General features: G+C 38.6%; 3 protein-coding genes across 4 annotated transcripts; all 3 read left to right on the top strand.

The window, feature by feature from the left end:
* The first annotated feature begins 56 nt into the window (after positions 1–56).
* On the top strand, positions 57–8470 carry LOC131813203 (membrane-spanning 4-domains subfamily A member 4A-like). The gene is made up of 10 exons (XM_059143491.1): positions 57–284; positions 787–913; positions 1920–1976; positions 2693–2822; positions 3186–3399; positions 3740–3874; positions 4055–4111; positions 4430–4558; positions 5341–5442; positions 6031–8470. Exons 5-10 carry the CDS (start codon positions 3280–3282, stop codon positions 6109–6111), a joined length of 624 nt encoding a protein of 207 aa, XP_058999474.1. The 5' UTR covers positions 57–284; positions 787–913; positions 1920–1976; positions 2693–2822; positions 3186–3279; the 3' UTR covers positions 6112–8470.
* A 279-nt stretch (positions 8471–8749) lies between these two features.
* On the top strand, positions 8750–19800 carry LOC131813186 (high affinity immunoglobulin epsilon receptor subunit beta-like). 2 transcript variants are annotated; one of them, XM_059143469.1, is made up of 8 exons: positions 8801–9272; positions 9705–9773; positions 12657–12813; positions 13318–13449; positions 14171–14227; positions 14851–14994; positions 17544–17645; positions 19391–19800. In XM_059143469.1, exons 3-8 carry the CDS (start codon positions 12658–12660, stop codon positions 19529–19531), a joined length of 732 nt encoding a protein of 243 aa, XP_058999452.1. In that variant the 5' UTR covers positions 8801–9272; positions 9705–9773; position 12657; the 3' UTR covers positions 19532–19800. The 2 variants fall into 2 exon arrangements, with proteins under 2 accessions (XP_058999446.1, XP_058999452.1); XM_059143463.1 differs by lacking the exon at positions 9705–9773 and having other exon boundaries at positions 8750–9272.
* Position 19801: 1 nt separating this feature from the next.
* Positions 19802–23131, top strand: LOC131813200 (ras-related protein Rab-5B). Its single transcript, XM_059143479.1, has one exon. It carries the CDS (start codon positions 19947–19949, stop codon positions 20592–20594), a length of 648 nt encoding a protein of 215 aa, XP_058999462.1. The 5' UTR covers positions 19802–19946; the 3' UTR covers positions 20595–23131.
* The last annotated feature ends 1491 nt before the right edge of the window (positions 23132–24622 follow it).

Genomic DNA, 24622 nt, shown 5'->3' with positions numbered 1-24622 from the left:
CATCATGCATTTTACCCCATTGTAGAAACCTATCTGCAAGAAACACAGAGCAAAAAGATGTCTTTTAGGGTGCTATATCATTATCTCTTCATTCTGTCTTACTGAGCAAAACCTACATATACCAAATTCCCACAGTCTATAGTGCCTGATAGAGACACAGATCATATACTGCCTGCTGCCTTGGGGGAATTTCACTGAAAAGCCTCTGAGACCGATTCTAAGGTACTGGTGTTCCCAGGTCCTACAGATATCAAGTTAAGACTGAATGTTGTTTTGGGACAGAGGTATGTATTTTCCTTGTATTCTTATGTACATGGGTATTCCTCTGGCGTATGAGAGGGCATGTCAGTTCCATGCCAGGCCCTAAGACTCATACAAGTTTTCCTGAAATTATTCCATAGGAGGAAACCATAGTCGTAGAATAGTCTTATAAAAACTACTTTTTATAAAACTAGTTATTTGAGAAGGACATAAATGTCTAAGGGGATTTTTTTTTCATTAAAAAAATGCTTGATTCTCTAGTAGCAAACTTAATGTTACAATTTTAAAGACCTGTAGAACCATTCCAGATTGTTCTCTGAAACCATCTCAGCCATGTAGTCATTTTCAAAAGACAGAAAAGAATTGGCCTAAAAATCATATACTAACTAGAATTTACAACACAGAGTAGCTTTCTATTAGTCTGTAAGTCTGGCTTGCTAGTATTTTTTAGTGCTGCTTTATTCAATTTTATGTAATGACATTTGACTTTTCTTTTGTTGTTGTTGTTGTTGTTGTAAATGAAAGAACTTTGATCCCAAAGGAGGATGGTCTTGATCTGGAATCATATTCTTTGCATGATCATTGCTCTTGTTGAAAAAAATTATATGGCATTGAGTGGACTCTCAGCTCCAAAGACTGCTTTGTTTATCAGGTATCAATGAAAAAAAATATTTTTTAGGAGGTTGACTTTACCATCATGAAAAGTGAGTTACAGTTTGTTCAGAGAAACGTATTTTTGCTTCAGGTATGACTAATAATAAGGAACAGGATTAAAGATTTTTTTAAAAAAATACTAAATTAGATAGTAAGAGTAGTATCATACTAATTATAATGTTATCAAGAAATAAGAAAAAATACACATTTATTTCCATACCTAAGGTAAACTCTCTGTTGGTAATAAAAACAGAGATTTTGAGTATGAGAAGGCGGTAACTGTCATTGAAACAAGGGTAGGAATAAAGTCAGAACATCATGTGTCTTATGGATCTTTTTGTCTTGAAATAATGTTGACCATCTTGGCCATGCAGCTGAAAATTAATATTGCCCTCTAGTCCTGGTATTCCTGCCCCATGGAGAGACAACAAGGTATTTGTTACTTTGTTTCTGTGTTTTGCTGTGTAGAATTCTTTCATTTACACTTCTGTTCCTAGGTAGTTATCTGGCATTCTATAGAAAGGGTCACTGGCCTGCATTAAGCAAATTCAACATTTAAATACAAGCTTTTAAATGTGCATGATTTTTTCCACGCCATTTTCCATTTGAAAGTAATTACCACTGACCCTTGAACAACACAGGGGTGTTCTGGGTACCCTCCCCCCAAGAGTAGAAAATCTGATATAACTTTGGACTCCCCCAAAACTTAACTGGTAATAGCCCAGTGTTGACTGGAAGCCCTACCAGGAACATGAAGAGTCAATTAACACGTACATTTTATGTTACAAGTATTGTATACTATATTCTTACAATAAAGTAAACTAAGGAAAAGAAAATGTTACTGAGAAAATCATAATGAAGAGAAAACACATTTTTAGTACCGTACTATCATACTGTAAAAATCCACATAATAAGTGGACTTGCAAGGTTCAAAACTGTGTTGTTCAAGGTTCAACTGTATAATATTTCCTTTCCTTTCCTTTTTGTTTGGTCAATCTCCTCAGAATAAAAGCCTTTAACTTCTGTAGAAGAACCATCAGATTTTACAGAACTTAATAAAGGTAGGTAGAAGAAATATTTGTTTTATTGCTATTCTTTTAATATATTTTCTGATAAATTTGAACATACCTGTACACCATACAGCTAGAAATTTTTACAGTTCTATAGGAAAAATGAAATTCTAGCTCCATGGACTCTACCAAGTTTCCTATGATTTCACTTCAATGAGAAATGTACATGAAACAGAGTATCCATTGTCATCATGATGAAGACAAAAAAGGCTATATATTTTTTGTTTATACTCAGGATGGTCCATGTGTTCAAAAAAAAAAGAAGATTTCTTGCTGTTAGAGAAGAAAAGCACTCCTAATATGTGGGTATTTTGCTTAACATTTCTGTAGGCAGATCATGAGTAGAAAAACAAGGGTTTGAAGGCTCAGGCAGATGTGGTACCAAGCCACCTACCCAGCTATGCCAGTGCAAAGATGTGTGGCGAGTTGTGTGCAGTTTGTGTGGTGAGTCAGTTGTGTGTAGTTCCTGTGGTGAGCTAGTCAGGGGTATCAAGAGGGAGCAAACTCTGAGTCTAAGAGCACGCATGTTACATTGTCGCTTGTTGAGTCAAATGCTGTTAGTTCTTGAACTTCAGAAGGAGCCTGAATCTGGAGACAGAACAAAAATAACTATGCCAGATAACTACCTAGGAACAGAAGTGTAAATGAAAGAATTCTACACAGAAAAACACAGAAACAAAGTAACAAATACTTTGTTGTCTCTCCAGGGGCAGGAATACCAGGACTAGAGGGCAATATTAATTTTCAGCTGCATGGCCAAGATGGTCAACATTATTTCAAGACAAAAAGATCCATAAGACACATGCACTAAGGATCAGATCCTCAGCTTCCTATAATGTAAGTCTACATTCCTTACATAGCCTTTCCGGAACTCAAGATAAGAGAGAATATGCCATTTGGACCTGCTTGAAGTACATTGCTAAATAATAAATATTAGCTTTCCCACTCTTAAGCCTGGTGGTGGGTATTATGGAGGGCGAGTATTGCATGGAGCACTGGGTTTGGTGCATAAACAATGAATTTTGGAACACTGAAAAGAAATAAAATAAAAGAAAATGAAAAAAAAAGAATTGAAACAATTACATGGCCTAATTTCTCACATTTAGCACAGTACCTACCTTTTACTTTGAAATATTTGTGGACACTAACTATGGCATGGAACCAAAGACACTAATCCTTTTACCTGATCTTTCTGGCCAGCGCATGCCAGGCATCTGTTGTGACTTAACACCGCCTGTGACTCAGTATCACAACCCACAGGCTGTGAAGACCCACGGCATCAAGGGGCATAACTATGGATCCTCAACAAAGAGATCAAGCCATTCACCAGGGCCAGTCTGGACCAATGCCTTTCCCTCAGGAGGCACAGAGCAACCTGCTGAATTTTTTAAAGGGGCAGCCAATTATTCTTGGGGTAAGTACAATGAAAGTTCTCTAGGGATTTTGAGGTGGCTCATATTCCCCTAAATTTGCTCTGGATCAAATCAATATGATGACCTGAGAGGAGAATTTGGAATGTTTGCAATAATTCCCAAATCAAGAGAAAAATAGGACTTTCGAGTAAGAAATCACATATGCCATTTAGCCAAATCACCAAACTGTTCTATGTTCGGGAACACTGAATGAAAATTTAAGCACAGGTCATGGAATTCTCCAAATTAAAGGAATGCTTAATTGTTTACAACCTCCAAATGTGGGGCAAATAATTCTAAAGCTTATTCCTCCTAACTCAGAGGCATTTTCTCATTTTCTAGGTGAGCCAAATCATGATTGGCCTAATAAATATTTACCTGTGGATTATGGTAAAAGTCTTCCTTTCATTCTATGAACAATATCTAGTCCCAGGGAACACTGTATATGACTTCATTTTCCTTTGGGGACCAATTTTTGTAAGTAAATTGGAATCACTTTGATTTCTGTATTACTTAGAATATATGTAAAATCCTTAATAGTTATCATTTATAAGCACAAAATTCAGGGAGAAGTATTGAGAAGTATTTGGTGTCAGGAAAAAAGATTATAGAATGCTGTATTCACAGACTAACTCATTGAACTTTAACATTTTACAGTTAATCGTATCCGGAACTGTGTCCATTGTGTCTGGAAAGAAGACAACAAAACAGATGGTACATTTATCTACAGTTTCAGAAAATTAAGACAGGCATAACATAGACCAACCTTTGTCTCCAAAATGATCAAACTGTCTCCAATTCCCAGGTTTCTCTTTGTCTTGAGTTGAGATCCCAGAATGATTCTTTCCCTATTCCCCACAGGTCATGTTGTCTCTGTCCAGCTCAGATGAGAAATTACCCAGTAGCAAATAGCAACCCTGTGCACAAGTTTTATGAATTTCAATTTTACTTGAATTTTAAATAAAATGCACACATATGTACAATCACTTGCCAGGTTCAAGCATAGAAGAACAGGTTCTGATTCTTTTTCAGATCTGTGGCAGCGTTGGAGTAAACACTGTGGCAGCTGTATCAACAGGATTATCACTAATAGTCCTTACACTCAGAATAACCCTAACCTATTTCTTCTTCTTAAACATATCAGCTCATTATTTCATAACTGTAAGTATTGACAGATCTAGTGGAAAAAAACTTCTTGGTACTTATCCATATATATATATGAAATTCCTTGCAGACGTCTTTCTCATCACAAGTGGGCAATCCGGCACTGCTTAAAACTGACAAATCACTTGAAGAAAAAGGTCAGGGCCTCGACCCTGAGCGAGTAAATATCTTTGAACTATAAATTATTGGTGATGTTAGGACTTAAGTACATCAGGTGAGCTAAATAAAACCCTTATTTGAGATGAGGTAAGAATGGTTGCCAATGAACTCACTCAATGATTGTAATTGCTATCTTTATTAAGGTAAAGAGAAATCTAGATATTTAGCCCATTCAGCATAATGATAGACGAAGTCCAGGATCCTTTCTAGAAAGTATCTGTTTAATAAAACCGACACTAAGCTCCTTGATTATATGGTGAAAATTACAGTGAAATGTAAAGGGATCCTAAAACATTTTAATTTTTAGACGCCTCAATAAAGCATGGCTTGAAAATATGCAGGCTCTTTACCAATTGGTTATGTCGAGAAAAAAAATGGTTAACAGAATCTCACTTCTTCCATGTGAAAATTATAAATGAATGAAATTGCAAATTTGGGGGCCTATAAATTAGCGTAATTATGTGTGTCTCTGCCAAGATTTTATCTGAAGGTGGCCAGAGTGGGATATTTTACTGCCATTGACAATCTGTCAGTTAGTTATGAAGGAGAACCTGCAGGGTCCATGGCAGGAGTTCCCTCGCTCAGTCCATCTTTCCTCCCTGCGTGATTTTAATTTGCAGGGGATTTTGTTTATGAAGCTTGCCCTCATCATCTTGGGATTCATCATCTCGCTGTTGCTGTCTGCATTTGGATGCAGTGCTGTCTGCTGTGATATGACCTCAGTGAGTGTCTGTGATCCAGAGGACCCAGAATGCCTTCTAGGATATCCTTTGCCACTTTTACATTTACCTCTTCTTTTTTTTTGAAACTTTAACAAACTTCATATTTTATTTTTGAATTTTTAAAATTTATTATTATTTTTTTTAATTTTTTAAATTTATTTTCAGCATGAACTCTGAAAAACAATCTGAGGGATTTGAAGTGGCGGGGGTGGGGGGCGGTGGGAGGTTGGGGGAACCAGGTGGTGGGTATTAGAGAGGGCACGGATTGCATGGAGCACTGGGTGCGGTGCAAAAACAATGAATACACTTACCTCTTTAAGTTTTACTGAACCGTTCAAAGCATACAAAACATCCAAGACCCTCTGTCAGGTTAGGAGCCCCTCACAATTGTTTTGCTACTAGCAGCCACATGTGTAAAATTAGACTGGGTACTAGCGGAAGGTTGCTTGGCTGGATGTAGATGTTCATGTCAGAAAGAGAAGAGGGTCCCCAAGGAGCATCCGTGCATTAGGAGAACTGGGGTCATGGGCAAGTATAATGTCATAACATATCATGAAATATCATCTACTGTGTGTTCTTCCTCCACAGGTGGTTGTCGACTTATCCTCCAATGAACGTGGACTTCCCATAGCTGCTCTTTATCCTGACTATGATGAGGTGGCTTTCTAACCCACTTAGTTATTTGATATATCAACTTTTGAACTATTCCTGGATTTACTCTCAATGTATTATTGAAAGTAAATCAACAATCAGGCAGTAAACAGAGCCTTCAGTGTTCTGAAGGGGAGAAAAAGTCACAGATTGGCTGATGTTGACTCTGCTATGGTCTCCTGCTCTATCCCCAGTCATGATTCCATTGAGAAATGATAAATGAAGCATATGATTCATCAGCATCAACAATAGCATCATCTCACACCCTCCATAATAGGAAAAAATGGAATAAATGGAAAGGTTGTAGGTACTCCACACCAGAGTGTGGTGTGGAGGGTATGTACCAGAACCGCCGACCTACACAATTTCTGAGAAGCCATTTGCTTCAGACTATAATTTTAACCCTATACTGGGGCTGTACAGTAGGCCAGCTGCGTAGACCATGCTGCTACTGACCCTTTCCCTAAAGGGTACAAATTTCCATGAAATAAAAGAATTAAAATAAGCCCTGCTCTTATCCCTTCACCTTAAAGGAGTCATCATTTCCTAGTATTACTTCCATCTGTGCCATGAAGATTTTACATCACGAAGTCAGTTATAGCCCTTTAACCTCAGGACCCTATAAAACTATTCCAATGAGTAAAGATGTTTTAAAACAGGAAAATACGGGGGGTGCCTGGGGTAGCTCAGTTGGCTAAGCAGCTGCCTTCAGCTCAGGTCATGATCCTAGGATCCTGGGATGGAGCCTGGGATCAGCAGGGAACCTGCTTCTCCCTCTTCCTCTGCCCGTCCTCCCTTCCCCCACTTGGTGCGCTCTCTCCTTGCACTGTCTCTCATTCTTTCAAATAAATGAATATAAAATATTTTTAAAGGAAAATACACACACTTTCTGTGCACAGGTTCTGCTTTTTCTTTTTTCTTTTCTTTTTAAAGATTTTATTTATTTATTTCACAGACAGAGATCACAAGTAGGCAGAGAGGCAGGCAGAGAGAGAGGAGGAAGGGAAGCAGGCTCCCCACTGAGCAAGGAGCCCCATACGGGGCTTGATCCCAGGACCCTGGGATCATGACCCAAGCTGAAAGCAGAGGCTTAACCCAGGAGGCCACCCAGGAGCCCCAGTTCTGCTTTTTCTTAGTCCCCTTTGCTTCATAGATCCTGATGCAGCCTGAAATAACCCCCAAACTACTTGACGAGGGAACAGTCATCATCACGTTTTGACTTTTTTGAAAGGCCTGGAACACTGTCAGTTTGTAATTATGTAGTCAAAAGACACAGGTGGCCTCTCTTAGTACATGTGTAACCAAAATTTAAGGAGGTACTGGGAGATGGCTTAATGCAATCCTGCCCGTACCATCTGCAATAGAACCAGAAACTGGCAATCAGTATGATTCTGTGTGATTCTGTATGTTTCTGACTTAACTCTTGTCACAGTTTGATAGCATGTTGTCAACTACAATATATTAATTGGCACTTAACACTGTCTTAGACACTAGACTCTGGCCTCTGGGAACAAAAATAATGTGGAAAATGCATCTCATTGTGGCCTAACAAATTAAACTCCATCTCTTATTTTAATGCTTTTTTTCAGAAAGCAAAGTCTACTATACTCTACTATACTGGATTTTTAAAAAAGATTCTTTGGGATTTTCCACATGTACTATTATATCTTCAGTAGGGACATTTATATTTCTTAATTTCCAAGCTGTAGGTCTTTTGTTTTTTTCTTGCCGTGTTACGTTGGCTGTGACTTCCGGTAGATGTTGAACAGGAGTGGGGAGAGCAGACACAGTAGTATTGGGGGACAGGGGAGTACATTCAGTAGGTCACTATTGGGTATGTTGTAACTGTAGGTTTTTGTATATGGCTTTTTTCAGATAATAGGAATTCCCGTCTATTCCTAGTTTTTTTAGTTTTTTCTTTATCATGAATAAATAAGTTTTGTCAAATATATTTTCTGTATGTTGAGAAGATCATATGGGCTTTTGTATTTATTCTGTCAATATGGTGAATTGTATACATTGATTTTTTTTTAAACCAGTGTTGCTTTCTTGAAATAAACCCCATCAATTGTGGTGAATTATCCTTTGATATACTTTTGTATTTGATTTGATAAGATTTTGTTAATGATTTTTGCATCTATATTGAACGTTATTTCTATGTGTTTCTTATGATATATTTGTCTTATTTGGGTATTGGAGTAATGCTGACCTCATAAAATAGAAGGGATTATGCTGAATTACTTTTTTCCTTAAGTATTTGGTAGAATTAGCCAGTGATATGGCTAACCTGGAGGAGTTGGTTTCGTTATTATCATTGTAGTGGTTTTGCCTATACATTAGATTTCTTTAATAGATATTAAACTATTGAGGTCATCTATTTTTGAGTCAGTGTTCATAATTTGTGTCTTTCAGGTAATTCCAATTCCTTCCAGATGTTGAATTTATTTCATAAATATGTTCACAGTGTTTCTTTATTTCCTTTTAACATCTCTGCATTGTGCAGTGATATCCCTTCTTTTATTCCTTACATTGATAGCTTTTGTCTTCTATCTTTTTCCCTTGGTCATTCTCAATTAAGTTTAATCCACTTTGTTGATTTTTATTGTAATATCATCTTAATACAGTTATTTGTTAATACTTTGTTTGGCATACATGAGCCTGATCATTGAGTTGGTAGATAATAGGTAGATAGATATTCCTGAAATTTAACTATCATTGGAAATATTTTTATTTTTGTTTTGTTTATATTTATTTTATTTTAGCGATGTTATAGTTAATAAGGTACGAAAGCAAAGACCATATTGGTTGAAAATATGAATTTCCTAGAAATTTCTCTGAAGGAAATAATTTTATTTAGTGAGTTAAAAGAACAAATACAGTCTTTGTCAGATTAATAGAAAGAGAATGTGCGGAAATAAAACTATCAGTTAGTATTGAGGATTATGTTATAATGCTTTTGATTTTGTGTAACAAAACATTATGTACATCAACTTTGTCTGAAAACATCAGAACTGCTTATCAGGAGTTCTAGGTGTGGAAATACAGCAAATGAGGAAACACAAAGATCAAAACATAAATTTTCCTCCCCCACATATTGGTATAGTCCTTGATAGTCACAGAAGAGGCATAAGCTTAAGAAGACTCCAAGCTCCCACATCCCTGCGGTGGAACAAACCTAGGTAGGTAGAACTGTTTTTTTTTTTTTTTTTTCCATTATCCAGAGCACCAGAATGTACTTTTGACTATGTTCTGAGAGGCACAGTTGTAGAACCTGACAGACACACTGGACAGAATGTGGGCTCCAAGCAGAGACAGTCCTTCCTTTCTTTCCATTATTGGTAGATACTCAGTGCCGAATATTTCAGGAAATTTTTTTTTTTTTTTTAGATAATGCAGAAAGTTTCAGTGACTTAGATACATTTGATCTTGTCTTCGTTCCTGCTTTCTGACTTTCTGATTATGCAAGTACCCTTTATGCGTCAGCGGATAGATGGTAAGGCTCAGCATTAAGAAGGAAGTTTGTCTCCGGTCCTATTTTCTAGCAGACCCAATTTATGATACAGGGGAATAACTTGGTTAGAATTGTGACATTGAAACTTTTTTGTTTACAGTCTGCAAGTGCAATTCACAACGTCAAGTCTGGACGTGGTGAGCCAGCTAAGTTCACAATTGTATTCTTGGTGAGAATCATGAGAGTTTTATAACTAATTTTGTAGAGGTAGAATAAAGAGGATTAGGAAGCTATGTTAACTTATAAAGGGTAGTAGGGCTTTGAAGTTAATATTTAAGTTGAGCGCTAATGTTTGTACTGTGGAGTAACCAAGAAATACTTCAGTGTCCTTCTCAAACTCGGCACCAGGTGAAAAAGCAGCATTTGTTAGAAAGAGGATGACTGTAAGTGTGAAAATCCTTCTCAAAATATTGAACAGTTGGGGCATCTGCGTGGTTTAATTGGTTAAGAAACTGCCTTCGGCTCAGGTCATGATCCCGGGGTCCTGGGCCTGAGTCCCTCATCAGGCTCCTTGCTCAGTGGAGAACCTGCTTCTCCCTCTCTCTTTGCCTGCCATTCCCCTGCTTGTGTGCTCCCTCTTTCCCTCTGTCAAATAAATAAAGGAAATCTTTTTAAAAAGATATTAAACAGTTGGATGGTAGCTTAAAAAGGAAAGTCTGAATGACATGCTTAAGATTTGATAGACTATTACAGTATATAATAACATATCTGTAATAAAAAATCATTAAAGTGAATTGGAGTGAGTAAAGTAAATATTATGGTCAATATTTTGAACCCAAAATACATATTTGTTGAGTGAACGGATGAGTAAATAATGACATTTGCAGTGAGGAGTGACAGGAGATACCTTTTTGGAATCAACAGTTCATTTCCCCCCAACATAGTTACTCTGAAATTTATGGCTTTCAAACACTCAAAGCTGTTATGTGTAGGCTTCAGGAGGCTAAATAAAGGGGTGTGTTATTCTGCACCAGGCTTTATCTGAAAAACAGATTCTTACTTATCAGACCTCTGTCTCTTTGGTCCCACATCTGTAAATATGTCTGTGAATTTACCATCTGTGGATATAGGAGTCACATTTTAAGAAAATATAATAACAAACATAACAAATAGCATGGAGGACATGGGGAATTATAGAGGAGAAGGGAGTTGAGGGAAATTGGAAGGGGAGGTGAACCATGAGAAACTATGGACTCTGAAAAACAATCTGAGGGTTTTGAAGGGGCAGGGGGTGGGTGGTTGGGGGAACCAGGTGGTGGGTATTAGAGAGGGCACGGATTGCATGGAGCACTGGGTGCGGTGCAAAAATAATGAATACTGTTATGCTGAAAATAAATAAAAAATAAATAAATTAATTAAAAATATAATAACTAATTGATGAGATACTCTTTATTTATGAAATATTAATGGACAAGACTCATCCACTAAAGAAATAGAAAAAAAATGTTCTTGTTAGCACTTCTAGTTGTGATTACATAAGATAAATTCCTTGTTTCAACTGCTTAATTGAGAGCAACTACTGGGACTAGAAAAATTGAATACTTAGGATTAATTTTAAGTGTCCCGTAAGCATCCCATGTCATGATATTTTAATCTTTTCACTAGAACTGCAAAGAAATTTACACATACAAACATAATTGGGACCAGTGCACACAGCTACCTCTTATTTTTTTTTTTTAAGAAATGTGGCATGGGTCTTAAGAGTCAGAAACTATGTTTTCACTTTGATCCAGGAATTTTATACATAAACAGTTATATGAAGGGTCTAATTCCATATAATTAACATAATGGGAAGAGAAAACTTAAGAAGAAATTGTATAAAGTATTATCAAAATTAAGTGAAAACGTAATAGGGAGAGTGATAGAATTCATAAATACCAATGCAATAAGGAATAAAGTCTACCCTTATTTTCCAAACTTAATTTAATGTTAACAAATATTCATAAAATTTATATAGTAGAAGATGATAAAGAAATAACAAGCTAATATTTTCAGGAAAAAATGGTTAAAGGTGAGTTAGTTTTCAAGGGTGACCATTCTGGGGTTTGCTCTACCATGGAAATCCATCATTGTTTTTGACAACAAGTGCCAAGGTGCATCCTAACTCCTTAAGAAGATAATTGAGAATTTTCGTCACATTTATTACATCTCGGATGGTACTAGGAAAATTGGATGCATCATTTCTAGGACCACACCTATTAGGCATAAACATGATTATATTTTATGTTGACAAACCTGGGGCTTCAACTAAATATAGCATTCATTGTCACAGAGAAATTAAAGGTAAGGTGACTTTTATATAATGTATTATCAGGTATCTCCAATTTTCCTAGCATAATTATGGATACTACTTTAATTCTTTTTCATTCTTAAAACTAACTTGGATTGGATGATAAATTACATGACACAATTAATTAAATTCAAGGGAAATGTCTTTAATTCAGATCTACTTGGCTTTATTTTTTTAAGGTTTTATTTATTTGTGTAAGAAAGAAAGAGCACAACCAGGGGGAGCAGCAGGCAGAGGGAGAAGCAGGCTCCCTTCTGAGCAAGGAGCTCAACTTTGTCCCAGAACCCTGGGATCATGACCTGAGCCAAACGAAGGCAGATACCCAACCAACTGAGGCACCCTCTATTGGCCTCTAAATCCCAGATTATTTTCACTTCAGCATGGATATATCACATAAATATATCACAACTCCCATGATGGGTACTTTCTTACAAGTCTGTGGCCACATGCAACTTAAAAAAAACAAAGACAAAAACAATAGCATTCCTTAATCTGGGAGGATATCTTATAGTTACATATATTTTGATATTCAACCTCTGTCATCTCTCTCCTTAATTTACACCGTTGTTTATCACATGAGTGATATGAGTCAGCAGCAGAGACATATGAACATCACTTGGCCAGTGACTTCTCTTCATATATGATAAAGACCTCAAGATTTTTTAAAAAGCCCAGTATCTACTTCCATTACAATAAGATTAACAGTATTTGGCATATGATGGTACATCTCTGCTGCTAATAACAGATGACCATCTATTACAGAATGAACAAAACTTTGGCTTCTGATAGGATGCCTGTGCACATTCCTCCAAACCAAAACCAAAGTACCCTATTGGGAAAGACAGAAATATCTAGTACCCTGAAATATCTACTAGACAAGCTGCAGAAATTCCTGAAGGAGAATCTAGAAGCACTGGGGGTAAGTAAGTAAACCACTAATAAAGAATTTTAAACCAGAAGAAACTGGGGGATATATTGGGGGAGAAGGATTATTCTGACTAATCAAGTGGTTGGGTAGAGGCCCTAGGTTATGACCTGTATCAACCATTCTGTGGGGTGGAAGAAAGACATTTTGATGAAAAGCAAGGGGCCATGTTTATATGGGCATGGGAGGGGTGTATTAAGAGGAGACTATAAAAGTGCTAAGCTCTTGGGTGAGCCTCATTGTGACTGTATCTTATTAAAGAAAGTTGACCCATATGGACTGGCCTCTGGGGGCTGGGGGAACAAACCACTCTCCAGGATCTGACTCTTCTTAGCAGATCTTTAAAAAGATTCAAGGGTGTCAATCCTATGGATGACCATGATGTTTGGACCAAGTGATTCTCTCCTGAAAAATGCTCACCATTATCTTTAAAACAGATTGTGTTTGTTTTGTTAATTTCAATGGTTGGTAATTTGGTTTGTTTTGTGTCTTATCCAGGTGGCTCAGATTATGATTGGTGTGAAATGCTTCTTTTATGGGATAATTGGATTTCTTCCTCCTAATTCTGAAATGCACAGAATCATCTTCTTCTCAATTTACACAGGCTTCTCCTTCTGGGGGGCATTGTCTGTGAGTATCTCACATCCCAAATTATAATTAATCCATCATTTATTCATTTATTCATCAACTCAACACACAACTTGTATGGCATCTTGCCAATTCTAGGACACTTGCAACAGTACTTAGTGAAGACTGAATTTCCAACCTGATCTTTAATATACTTCCCAATGAAACAGTGCCCTGAAATTCTATTCATTGCTCTATAGTATGAAGCTACTCAGTATAATCTTGCTGTTTTGCTTGAGGAGAAAATCCTGTGTTTGACACATGGAAAAAGTGTCTCTGAAATGTAATAATATTTGAATCAGAGAAGATGCTGGGGTTAGGGATGTGGTACTCTTCTTAAGTCATCATGCTTCTTGGCCAAATACATTGATAAAAATGCCATTAATCTGAGCTCATGTTCTCCCTTTTCTGCACCCCAATTATAATTACTCTACTTATTTTATTTCCTCCACATTGAGTAAGTGATTTTCCCTCTAGTTTTTAATGTCTACTTCTCTTATTTAGCTAAAGGAATTCTACTGGTCATAAGAATTAAAGTGTACCTATGTTACTTTAATTGTGTTGTGTCACTTTAACTGGGTCTGCTAGCCTCCAACTTCTGAAGGGATGGCCTGGGAGATGGGGGGCACTAGATAAGAAGAGAGATATGAATCTGACAATGGGGTGGGAGGGGGAGTTGGAAGAAGCTGCTACCGTCCAGACACGTTTCTTATTTTATAAACAGTTTATCGTTTCTGGAATACTGACTGTTGTGTCTGCCAAGAAGCAAACAAAATCACTGGTAAGCTAACAAGTTTTCCATTTGTCATTCAGGGAGAAATTGTGAACTTATATAACATTCTGACTTTCCCATGTGAATCCCAGTCACACAAGGGATTCATCGTTTTGTAGACATTTCATCATGTAACTGTCCATTTGGCCCAATGAATCATGTGATCATCTTACTGCTAGATACAGACAAGTGGGATCTTCTGGGATTTTAGAAATTCCGATCCCCATATCTTGTCACTATAAGAAGAAATAGTAAAGTTTTATCTAGTCATTAAAGCCTTTTTTAATGGTCTGCAGTAGGGCGATGTTAAAAAAGAAAAAAGCCTGGCTTAGGCTTGAGCAAGGCAGACTTTTATATTTGGTGGAGGGAGGAGCTAATACAAGGTCAGAAACTAGAGATGTTAAAATGTCCCTGATGTTTTTATCCTATCCATGGTATGTGTTGAAGGAAGATTAATCCTCTCCTATTTTTCTTCTCCCGATTGTGATTTGCCATTGAACTGAACTGATGATACAGAGATGATGAATGCTTATAGATCCCAGGGTTAAGTTAAGTCAGATTTCTCCTTATAGGGTCTGGAAACCCCTGGTCTTTAAATTATAAACTAGTAATTTCCCTTTTTTCTTTTTCAGCTGAGAGGGAATCTAGGTGCTAACACTCTTAGCACCTTGGTCTCCTTTGTTGGGATCTGTATTCTGTCACGCAATTTAACAAAAAATGGCCACTATGATTGCAAGAAGGAAACTCTCTGTTTGGGAATCAAACCAGTTGCAACTGTAAGTACCATCCTCCTGAATTCTGGGAAGACTGAATGCTTATCTGAGAATGTTGAAGATGAGATATGATCATTGGTATATTCAGGAACATGACAAAATTCTTGCTTGCAGTTTCCTTCCAAATGCCTCTCTACTGGTGTCACATTTAGAAAGAGAAAAAAAACTATTTCTTTACAACAGCAAAGAGCCCCAAATTCTGTGAGCTAAATTTTGAGAAAAAATGGTGAAGAAATAAAATGATATTAAAATCTGAGTCAAAATTTGCAAAGATTAATAATAATAGGCATAATAATCGACATATACATGTGCTAGGCCTTAACACAAACTTGTCCTAATATTCTGCAAAGAAGTTTTAGAGAGAAAAGTAAAGCAGCTTTCCTTTGGTCACATAGAACAGCTCAATAAGGGGGCGCCTGGATGGCTCAGTTGGTTAAGCATCTGCCTTGGCTCAAATCAAGATCCCAGGGTCCTGAGATGGAGCCCTGCATCTGGCTACCTGCTCAGTGGGGAAACTGCTTCTCTCTGCTGCTCCCCCTGCTGTGCTGTCTCTGTGTCAAGCAAATAAACTCCTTAAAAAAAAAAATCTGAGTCAAAGATTAGAGTAATTTTTATTTTATCCATTATTATTTTTTAATTATTTCCTATCTTAATGTTCATTACTGTTAGGAATTTAAAAATAAATACTACAATGAATACTGTTTTTCTGAAAATAAATAAATTAATTTAAAAGAAATAAAAATAAAAATAAATACTACCTAAAGCTACATGGGAATGCAAGTTGGTGCAGCCACTTTGGAGAACAGTATGGAGATTCCTCAAGAAATTAAAAATAGAGCTTCCCTATGACCCTGCCATTGCACTACTGGGTATTTACCTCAAAGATACCGATGTAGTGAAAAGAAGGGCCATCTGTACCCCAATGTTTATAGCAGCAATGGCCACGGTCGCCAAACTGTGGAAAGAACCAAGATGCCCTTCAACGGATGAATGGATGAGGAAGATGTAGTCCATCTACACTATGGAGTATTATGCCTCCATCAAAAAGGATGAATACCCAACTTTTGTAGCAACATGGACAGGACTGGAAGAGATTATGCTGAGTGAACTAAGTCAAGCAGAGAGAGTCAATTATCATATGGTTTCACTTATTTGTGGAGCATAACAAATAGCATGGAGGACAAGGGGAGATGGAGAGGAGAAGGGAGTTGGAAGGGGAAATTGGAAGGGGAGGTGAACCATGAGAGACTATGGACTCTGAAAAACAATCTGGGGGTTTTGAAGGGGCGGGGTGGGTGGGAGGTTGGGGGAACCAGGTGGTGGGTATTAGAGAGGGCATGGATTGCATGGAGCACTGAGTATGGTGCAAGAACAAAGAATACTGTTACGCTGAAAAGAAATAAAAAAATTTTTTTTAAAAGCTACATGGAGAATGAACATTTATCCTGACTTGCCACTAGAGAAGATCGTTTTTTGCAATAAAGCCATGTGAAAGTAATGGAGATGAATGGTCTGAGGCAGAGGAGAAGAAACCAAGAACACTAGAGTATTGGAAGACACGTTTCACTTATTAGGAAAATGACCAAAAAAAAATCACACCTTAGAGTGTATTCTAAATTTAGGAAACTTTCTAGTTTTTTGTTTGTTTGTTTTTTAAAGATTTTATTTATTTATTTGACAGAGAGAGAGATCACACGTAGGCAGAGAGGCAGGCAGAGAGAGAGGGGGAAGCAGGCTCCTTGCTGAGCAGAGAGCCGGATGTAGAGCTCCATCTAAGGACCCTGGGATCATGACCTGAGCTGAAGGCAGAGGCTTTAATGCACTGAGCCACCCAGGTGCCCCAAACTTTCTGGTTTTAATTAGAACTAAATCTAATGGAAAACTAGAAAATTTTAATACCTCACTGGGGAGATCTGAACCCTTGCCATTTCTGCCATTTATATTGAGACGTCAGCTTTGTAAGCAGTGCCAACATTTCTGATTATCTATGAGAGACTAATAATAACTTCAGTAATAGTATAACTAATAACCCACCACTACCACCACCAGTAATAATAATAATAAGCGGAATAATCATTGCGAATTCTGCAATGTCTTCAAGTTTAACGTCGCATCTTGTATTAGTATATTCAAGAATATTGACTGTCATCTTCAGCTCCTGTTTTTCTACAGCAGCACATACATTTCTTTTTTTAAAAAGATTTTATTTATTTGACAGAGAGAAAGAGAGAGATCACAAGTAGGCAGAGAGGCAGGCAGAGAGGCAGGCAGAGAGAGAGGGAGAAGCAGGTTCCTTGCTTAGCAGAGAGCCTAATGTGGGGCTCGATCCCAGGACCCTAAGAACATGACTTGAGCCAAAGGCAGAGACTTAACTCACTGAGCCACCAGGCGCCCAGCACAAATATTTCTGAGTTCAGATCCAACCTCATGCCACAATTTTGTATAATATAACGTGTTCCCTTTTGAGGGTCTGACATGGGACTCTGAAATAAAACTTTCCAAACTATCATCAGGGTGGAAGGTAATGCGTGACATTTTATTTTCTTTAACAGGAACTTGTGATTGTCCTAATTATCCTAACTTGTCTGCAAATTTTAATTTCACTTCCTCTCTCCATGCTCAACTATAATGTGAATGACAAGGATATTCACTGGGTAAGTGCAGTTCTTGGAAGAATGAGGATGATTTCAACTATTTCATTAAATGACGTTGGCAGTGCCTTTTTTTTTAAAGATTTTTATTTATTTATTTGAGAGAGAGAGTGAGCATAAGAGTGGAGAAGGTCAGAGGGACAAGCAGACTCCCCATGGAGCTGGGAGCCCGATGCGGGACTCGATCCTGAGACTCCGGGATCATGACCTGAGCCGAAGGCAGTCGCTTAACCAACTGAGCCACCCAGGCGCCCCGCCTTATATTTTTTTTAACCTTTGGTAAAATGAACAAAAATAAAACTATAAATGATTCTATGGATGACCTGAGAGTTACTAGCTGTGTGTTGAGCACACTTGGAAAACACAGTGTATAGTCCTCTAGTCCATATAGAAATTCTCACCCATGGGTATATATCCAAGAATTTTAACATCCATTCATCCATACCTCCATCCTTCCATCACCCATTAATTTACTATATGAACTATACTCTTTAGTGTTATGAATACACAAAGTATCTATCCTAATAATAAAATCAAAGTATAATTAATTTAAAACCTGAAGGAGAGAAAGTACATTATTACGGGTGTATACAATTGAAAATACAATATGCTAAGAAACACAAATATAGCTAGAATTTTATGTTTTATTATCACATGTAACAAATATGGGTAATACAGAATTAGTAGCATATTTTCCCCAACCTCATCACCTACTTCTTTTGTGTGTTGAAATTATTGCCACAGCTTTGTGTCAGTTAGAATTAATTCAAACAAAATGGAAAGGTTTATGGCATCAAAACTCCCCTCATTTCAAGTATGTGACATTTATCATAAGCATTGGATTCCATCATTCAAAGGTCTGGTTAAGCAAGTCTGAATTCCTCCGGGCAGTCTGTCAGGAAAGGAAGACCATGGGTGGGATGGACCCATCCATGGGCATGGCAAAAGGTGTCACCCATGCTTAGAATTTCTTCTCTTCCACCTTTTGTTGTAAACAAGAAGAAACAGGGGCTTTATCTTCAATGCTTTGTAAATCTCCCCGGTTTGTTATCCAAGTTTACCATTTACTAGTTATGCTTTCCACATAACTGTCAGAGAACATTCTCTTAAACTTCTGCTGCTGCACCACAAGACTGTTTCTCCAGTTTCCAGTAATGTGTTCCTCACTTCTTTCTGAGCCACACTGATAGTCTTTATTTCGAAAAACAAACATTTGAGGTATTTTAGGCTTTCTCTATACTGTTCCTCAAAGTTTTGTTCCTCAAAGTTTTGTTATTGAAAATTTTTCTCCTCAAAATTTTCCTCAAACTTGCTTCATCCTACTGCCTAATTCCAAAGCCACTCCTGTAAGCTAGGTATTTGTTTACAAATCCTAGATATACTTACAGTAATAATATTGTATTGTTCCCCCATTTCCAGTACCAAAATACATAATAATTTTGTGTTGTTGCCTGAAAAATTGGATTATATTATTCTTTTTTTTTTTTAAGATTTTTATTTATTTATTTGTCAGACAGAGATCACAAGCAGGCAGAAAGGCAGGCAGAGAGAGAGGAGGGGAAGCAGGCTCCCTGCTGAGCAGAGAGCCTGATGTGGGGCTCGAACTCAGGACCCTGGAATCATGACCTGAGCTGAAAGCAGAGGCTTTAACCCACTGAGCCACCCAGGCATCCCGGATTATATTATTCTTAATGGCTTATTTTATAGACTTTACAGATTATTCTTTGGCCTTTTTTTTTTTTTAACAGATTTCTATATTGTTTCGCCGGAAAACACCTTCTGAAAGTATTTACGAAGAAGTGTTCCCTCAAACTTCAATCAATCGAGAACTTCAACGTAAGAAAGAAACAACTTCACGTTATCCTGCAGATACTAGCAAACAAACATGAGGCTGCACTTTTGTATTCTGGAACCACAGTAATAGCAAGAAGCTCATACTGGGGCCACTGAGGCAGAAATACACACATGTGAGGCTACAACTGTGTGGGTCAGAGTCATAAAGATAGCAACTGGCATTTATAATAATAAGAATTTGGTTGTCCCCACCTTTTTTTGTTGTTGTTTGTTTATTATGGTTGGATGTCATCACAGGCTAGGTTTATACACTATTAAAAAACTTAACCTAGAAATATTGATGGCTTAACACATCAGAAGTTCATTTACTGGACACAGGCTTCCGCCCGACGGGGGAGACGGAGCCCCAGGACTGTTGAAGCCTGAAGTCCCCTCCCCTTTCCCCTTCCCCCCTTTGCCGCTTTGTGGCATCCCCCTCCCTCCACCCTTTCCCATTCTCATAATCTAGCCATGACTAGCAGAAGCACAGCCAGGCCCAATGGGCAGCCCCAGGCCAGCAAAATATGCCAGTTCAAATTGGTCCTGCTGGGTGAATCTGCAGTGGGGAAGTCTAGCCTGGTATTACGTTTTGTCAAAGGGCAGTTCCATGAGTACCAAGAAAGCACCATTGGAGCGGCCTTCCTCACCCAGTCTGTTTGTCTAGATGACACAACAGTCAAGTTTGAGATCTGGGACACAGCTGGGCAGGAACGATACCATAGCTTGGCCCCCATGTACTACAGAGGTGCCCAAGCTGCCATTGTGGTTTATGACATTACTAATCAGGAAACCTTCGCCCGAGCGAAGACATGGGTAAAGGAACTACAGCGACAGGCCAGTCCTAGCATCGTTATTGCCCTGGCGGGGAACAAAGCTGACCTGGCCAATAAGCGCATGGTGGAGTATGAAGAGGCCCAGGCATATGCAGATGACAACAGCTTATTGTTTATGGAGACTTCAGCCAAGACAGCTATGAACGTGAATGATCTCTTCCTGGCAATAGCTAAGAAGTTGCCAAAGAGTGAACCCCAGAATCTGGGGGGTGCAGCAGGCCGAAGCCGGGGTGTGGATCTTCATGAACAGTCCCAGCAGAACAAGAGCCAGTGTTGTAGCAACTGAGGGAGTGGCTAGCAGCAAACAAGTATGGAGCTAGCACGAGAGCTAAGAAATAACCTCCATCCCCACCCCTCAGCACACAGCCCCTACGGTAACAGCACACTGAGCCCTGGCTCCCAAGGGCTGCCTCCTGACAGCTCCGTCATGGCACTTTTTAACGCTTCAGCAACCAACACCAGGCAGCTGTTGCCACTGGCCTCCTTACCCCTACTCTGGGGCTTAGGGGTCAGATCCCCCAGGACTTACCTTCCAAAACAAACTTTCTTCACTTTGTATTATAGGTGCAAGACAGAGACCTACTTATCTTTCCTCCTCCTCCTCCTCCTCCTCATTTTTTCAGAAAACATTTTTTCGTCTTTGCCCTTTCCCTTTCTGCTTTTGGTCAGTCCCTGTTCTTGATCCCCTTTTCCTCCTCTTCCCAGGATGGAGAAGGTGATGAACCCAGGAACTGAGGAAGGAGATTTCCAGTTCAGTCACATTAAGGGCCCTGGGGGGAGAATAAGGCTCAGAGCAGGAGGGAGTAAGGAAACAGTTCCTTTTTTGGGAGAGGGGGGTTGGAGTTTCTCATATGAAAACACTGCAGTCTCCACGAGTTGTCCTTGTGGAGGGTGTTTATAGGTAGAGGTGAGAAAATGGAAGGCAAGCTCTTGGGTACCTGATAGGAGTTGTGTTAGTTAACTGGGCAGAGGTGGAGGAGGTGGAGATGTAGTGTCACCTGTGGCTCTGGAACTGTTCCAAGGCCTAACTACCCCCTCACCCAGCCTCTTAGGTAGCTCCTCCCCCATAGTGGGGGAGACTCTGGACCCCAGAGTCCTCCAAAGAATCTTCACTGGTTGCCTGCATCTTTGGCTCTGCTGTGATCTAATTAGGGGAGGGACCAGTTTCTGATACCCATCCTCTGATTTATACATATGCATTTCCCCCCACCCCCGGCCTTTAGATGGCCTCAGCCCCAGCCACAATATTCCCCTGCAGTTTGCACTTTAATTGGTGGTAGTTCAGTTGGGATACTTGTTTTATGGGGGTTTTGATTGATTTACCTGCCCTCTCACCTTTTAATTAAATGGAACCCAAGGTAGTATATATATGAGGTTTTGGGAGGGGCTGTAGAGAACAGGACCAGTGGCAGCTACTTAAGCCCTGTCTCCACTGCTTGCTTCCTCCAACTCTGATTCTTAACCTATATTCTTGCCAACCTAGCTCTCGAGTATAGGTTTGCCTTTCCTGGGGAATTAACTGAGCAACTGGAGAGCGGTCTCAGGATAGCCTAGGCCATGGTATGGGAGTAAAGAGGGGTCAGGCAAGAGGGAGGAGTTTTCTGTCCTTTCCCAAGGTTCATGTTCAATGATCCATCCATTACCATGTCTTTTCTACTTCCCTGTAAATAGGTATGATCTTTATTCTCACTGTACAGTCTGTTCTGTCCTCCACCTCCTATCAGGACCTATATCTTTTTCCCTTTGTTAGTATGTTTGGTTTAGTCCCTACATCCTTATCCTTATACCCACCCCCAGCCAGTGGTTTAATCCACATACCACTAGGGGCTAATACCACAGAGGCCTACTTGTTGGCCCCCTCATACTGTAACACCTGTTCCTGTGGATAGGGAACAACTGGCACTGAAGGTCCGTCACAGCTGTCTCACATCACCAGGGAACGTGGGTCCTTTCTAAATCTCTAGCCACTCCTCGCATCCCTCATCAGGTATTTTAGGATGTCTTTGGGAAGTCATCAAGGCAAGAGAGAACTCTAAACTCCTTGTTCCAACCCAGAGTTTTGGGAGAATTGGGGGAAGTAAGTTAGGAAAGGTCACAGTGACCTAGGATTGGAACCTTTCTACCCTTTGATTTGCAGACTGCCTTCTGTCCCAGAGCAGCTGAAAAATCCTTGGAGTTGAGACTCTGAAGGACCCAGCTTAGGTTCTTCCACTTAGGACTCATTTCCCTTCCTTTTCCAGGGGCAGCCTTAGTTCCCGTGGCCCTGAAACACACATACATTTTCCCTTTCCTTTCCCAGCACCCACCAGCCTCCCAAAGCACCCAGTGCGTCCTTATAAGTGGAAGAACTAGGATAGCTCTCTTAGATTCCTTAGAAATGAAGGTTTTTTGGGTTTTTTGTTTGTTTGTTTGTTTTTCTCTGCATCTTTCCCCATGGAACAGGAGTGAAGTGTTTCATTGCCTTGGGGCTGGGAAACCATTTCTCCAGGCTTCTCCCCTCCACAGCCCCCTGTGGAACAGGATTGGCCTTAGCTTCTGGGCCTATCTGCTGCCTTCCTTCTATTTCCTACTAGCTCCTCTGCTTTCCTTTGAGCTCTCTTGGGCTTGGGGATCTTAGTTTTTTATTTCCCAGCTCTTCATTTTTTTTTCTTCTGATCAGTTCTTTTGGGGGTGGGGTATCCTTTTCTTTTCTTCTAAGAAAGCATTTGCCTTTTTCCCCTTTTCTTCCTCTCCCAACATAACAATCGTGGTAACAGAATGCGACTGCTGATTTACCGATGTATTTAATGTAAGTAAAAAAGGAAAAAAAAAAAAAAAAAAAAAAGAAGTTCATTTACTTCCTATTTTACATGTTCATTATTATTTGGCTATTTACTTTAGACCCACACTAATATGGGTCCTAGCAAATAGAATAATATCTCAAAAAGTCTTTTTTTTTTAATTTTGCTAAGGTAGGGAAAGAAAAAGTTCTAAATCAGACCTTTGGCAATTAGATACTTTGGTCTGGAAGAAGCATGTGTCACTTTTTGCCACAGCCCATTAAACAGTCGTCTTCCCAGCACTATATGGGAGACAGGAAATGTAGGGTGATGTAAAGTTCTGAAGTTTAATATTTGATGAAAACAATGAAGGAAACGTAGAGTTTCCTGAACTAATTGTGAAAATACTTTGCATGTTTGGTCCCTCAATTTTACACTCTGTGGCTTTGGGTCTGTATCTTCTTTATCTCTCAAATGGACTAGCTTGAGCTGATTCAGTTTAGACTGGGATATCCATCAAAGAAAATAGTAAATATAGTCAAAAATACTTTTGACTATATTAAATACTATAAGTTATAGTATTTAATTAATTTAGTGTTAGGTTAATTAATTATACTGCAGCACTCTAAGTACATCAAGCTTTTCTGATGGTATTTTACATAAATAAGCTCATATATAAAAGCTTGTGTTGTTTAATTGGCCTGCTGACAAGTGTTACCCCATTCCTCCTGAATAAAAGAACCAAAAGTCTTCAAAGTCCAGTAAAATTAATACTATGTCTCATGAGATCAAACAATTCCATTTCTCTTCTACACAATACAATAGCCACTAGACACATATGGCAATTTAAGTTTAAACTATTTAAAATTAAAAAAAAAAATCTCAAGTCTATTTTCTTAGTTTTAGTAAACATATTCTAAGTGCTCAATGGTAACTTGTGGCTGGTCCAAAATATTTGAGGAGAAAGATGGAGAAAACTAAGAAGAAAGATGGACAAATATACTATTATATTTGGAGACCTCAACGCTTCTTCTACAGTAACTAATATACCAACCAAGCAGAGAAGCAGTAAGGGCATGGACCTGAGCAGCAGTATCAATCAGGTTGATCTAACTGACAGTTACAGACTTTTCCATCCAACAACAGCACATTTCTCTCAAAATTACAAGGAATGTTTACCAGTTGGTTACTTCATGTGTTAAAACACAACTCAACAAATTTAAAAGAATATAAATGTTCCCAGACAATAACAGAATTGTGGTAAGTAGAAATTCAAAATATTTGGAAATTAAACAACATACTTCTAAATAGTCCACAGGGTCACAGAATAGTTTTTAAAATGTGTAAAAATTGTGGGGTTTCTTTTGGAATAGAAAAAAAAGGTGGGGGTGAGCCTGGCAGTGGGTATTAAGGAGGGCATGTATTGCATAGAGCACTGGGTGTGGTGCATAAACAACAAATCTTGGAACAGTGAAAAAATAAAATAAAATTACAAAATATTTGTGGGGTTTCTTTTACCACCTTTTTTTTAGCACTTCTTGTGATTTTTTTTCCA

This window comes from Mustela lutreola, chromosome 1 (assembly GCF_030435805.1).
Source record: "Mustela lutreola isolate mMusLut2 chromosome 1, mMusLut2.pri, whole genome shotgun sequence".
Classification (NCBI taxonomy): Eukaryota; Metazoa; Chordata; class Mammalia; order Carnivora; family Mustelidae; genus Mustela; species Mustela lutreola.
This window is presented reverse-complemented; position numbering and strand designations above follow the sequence as displayed.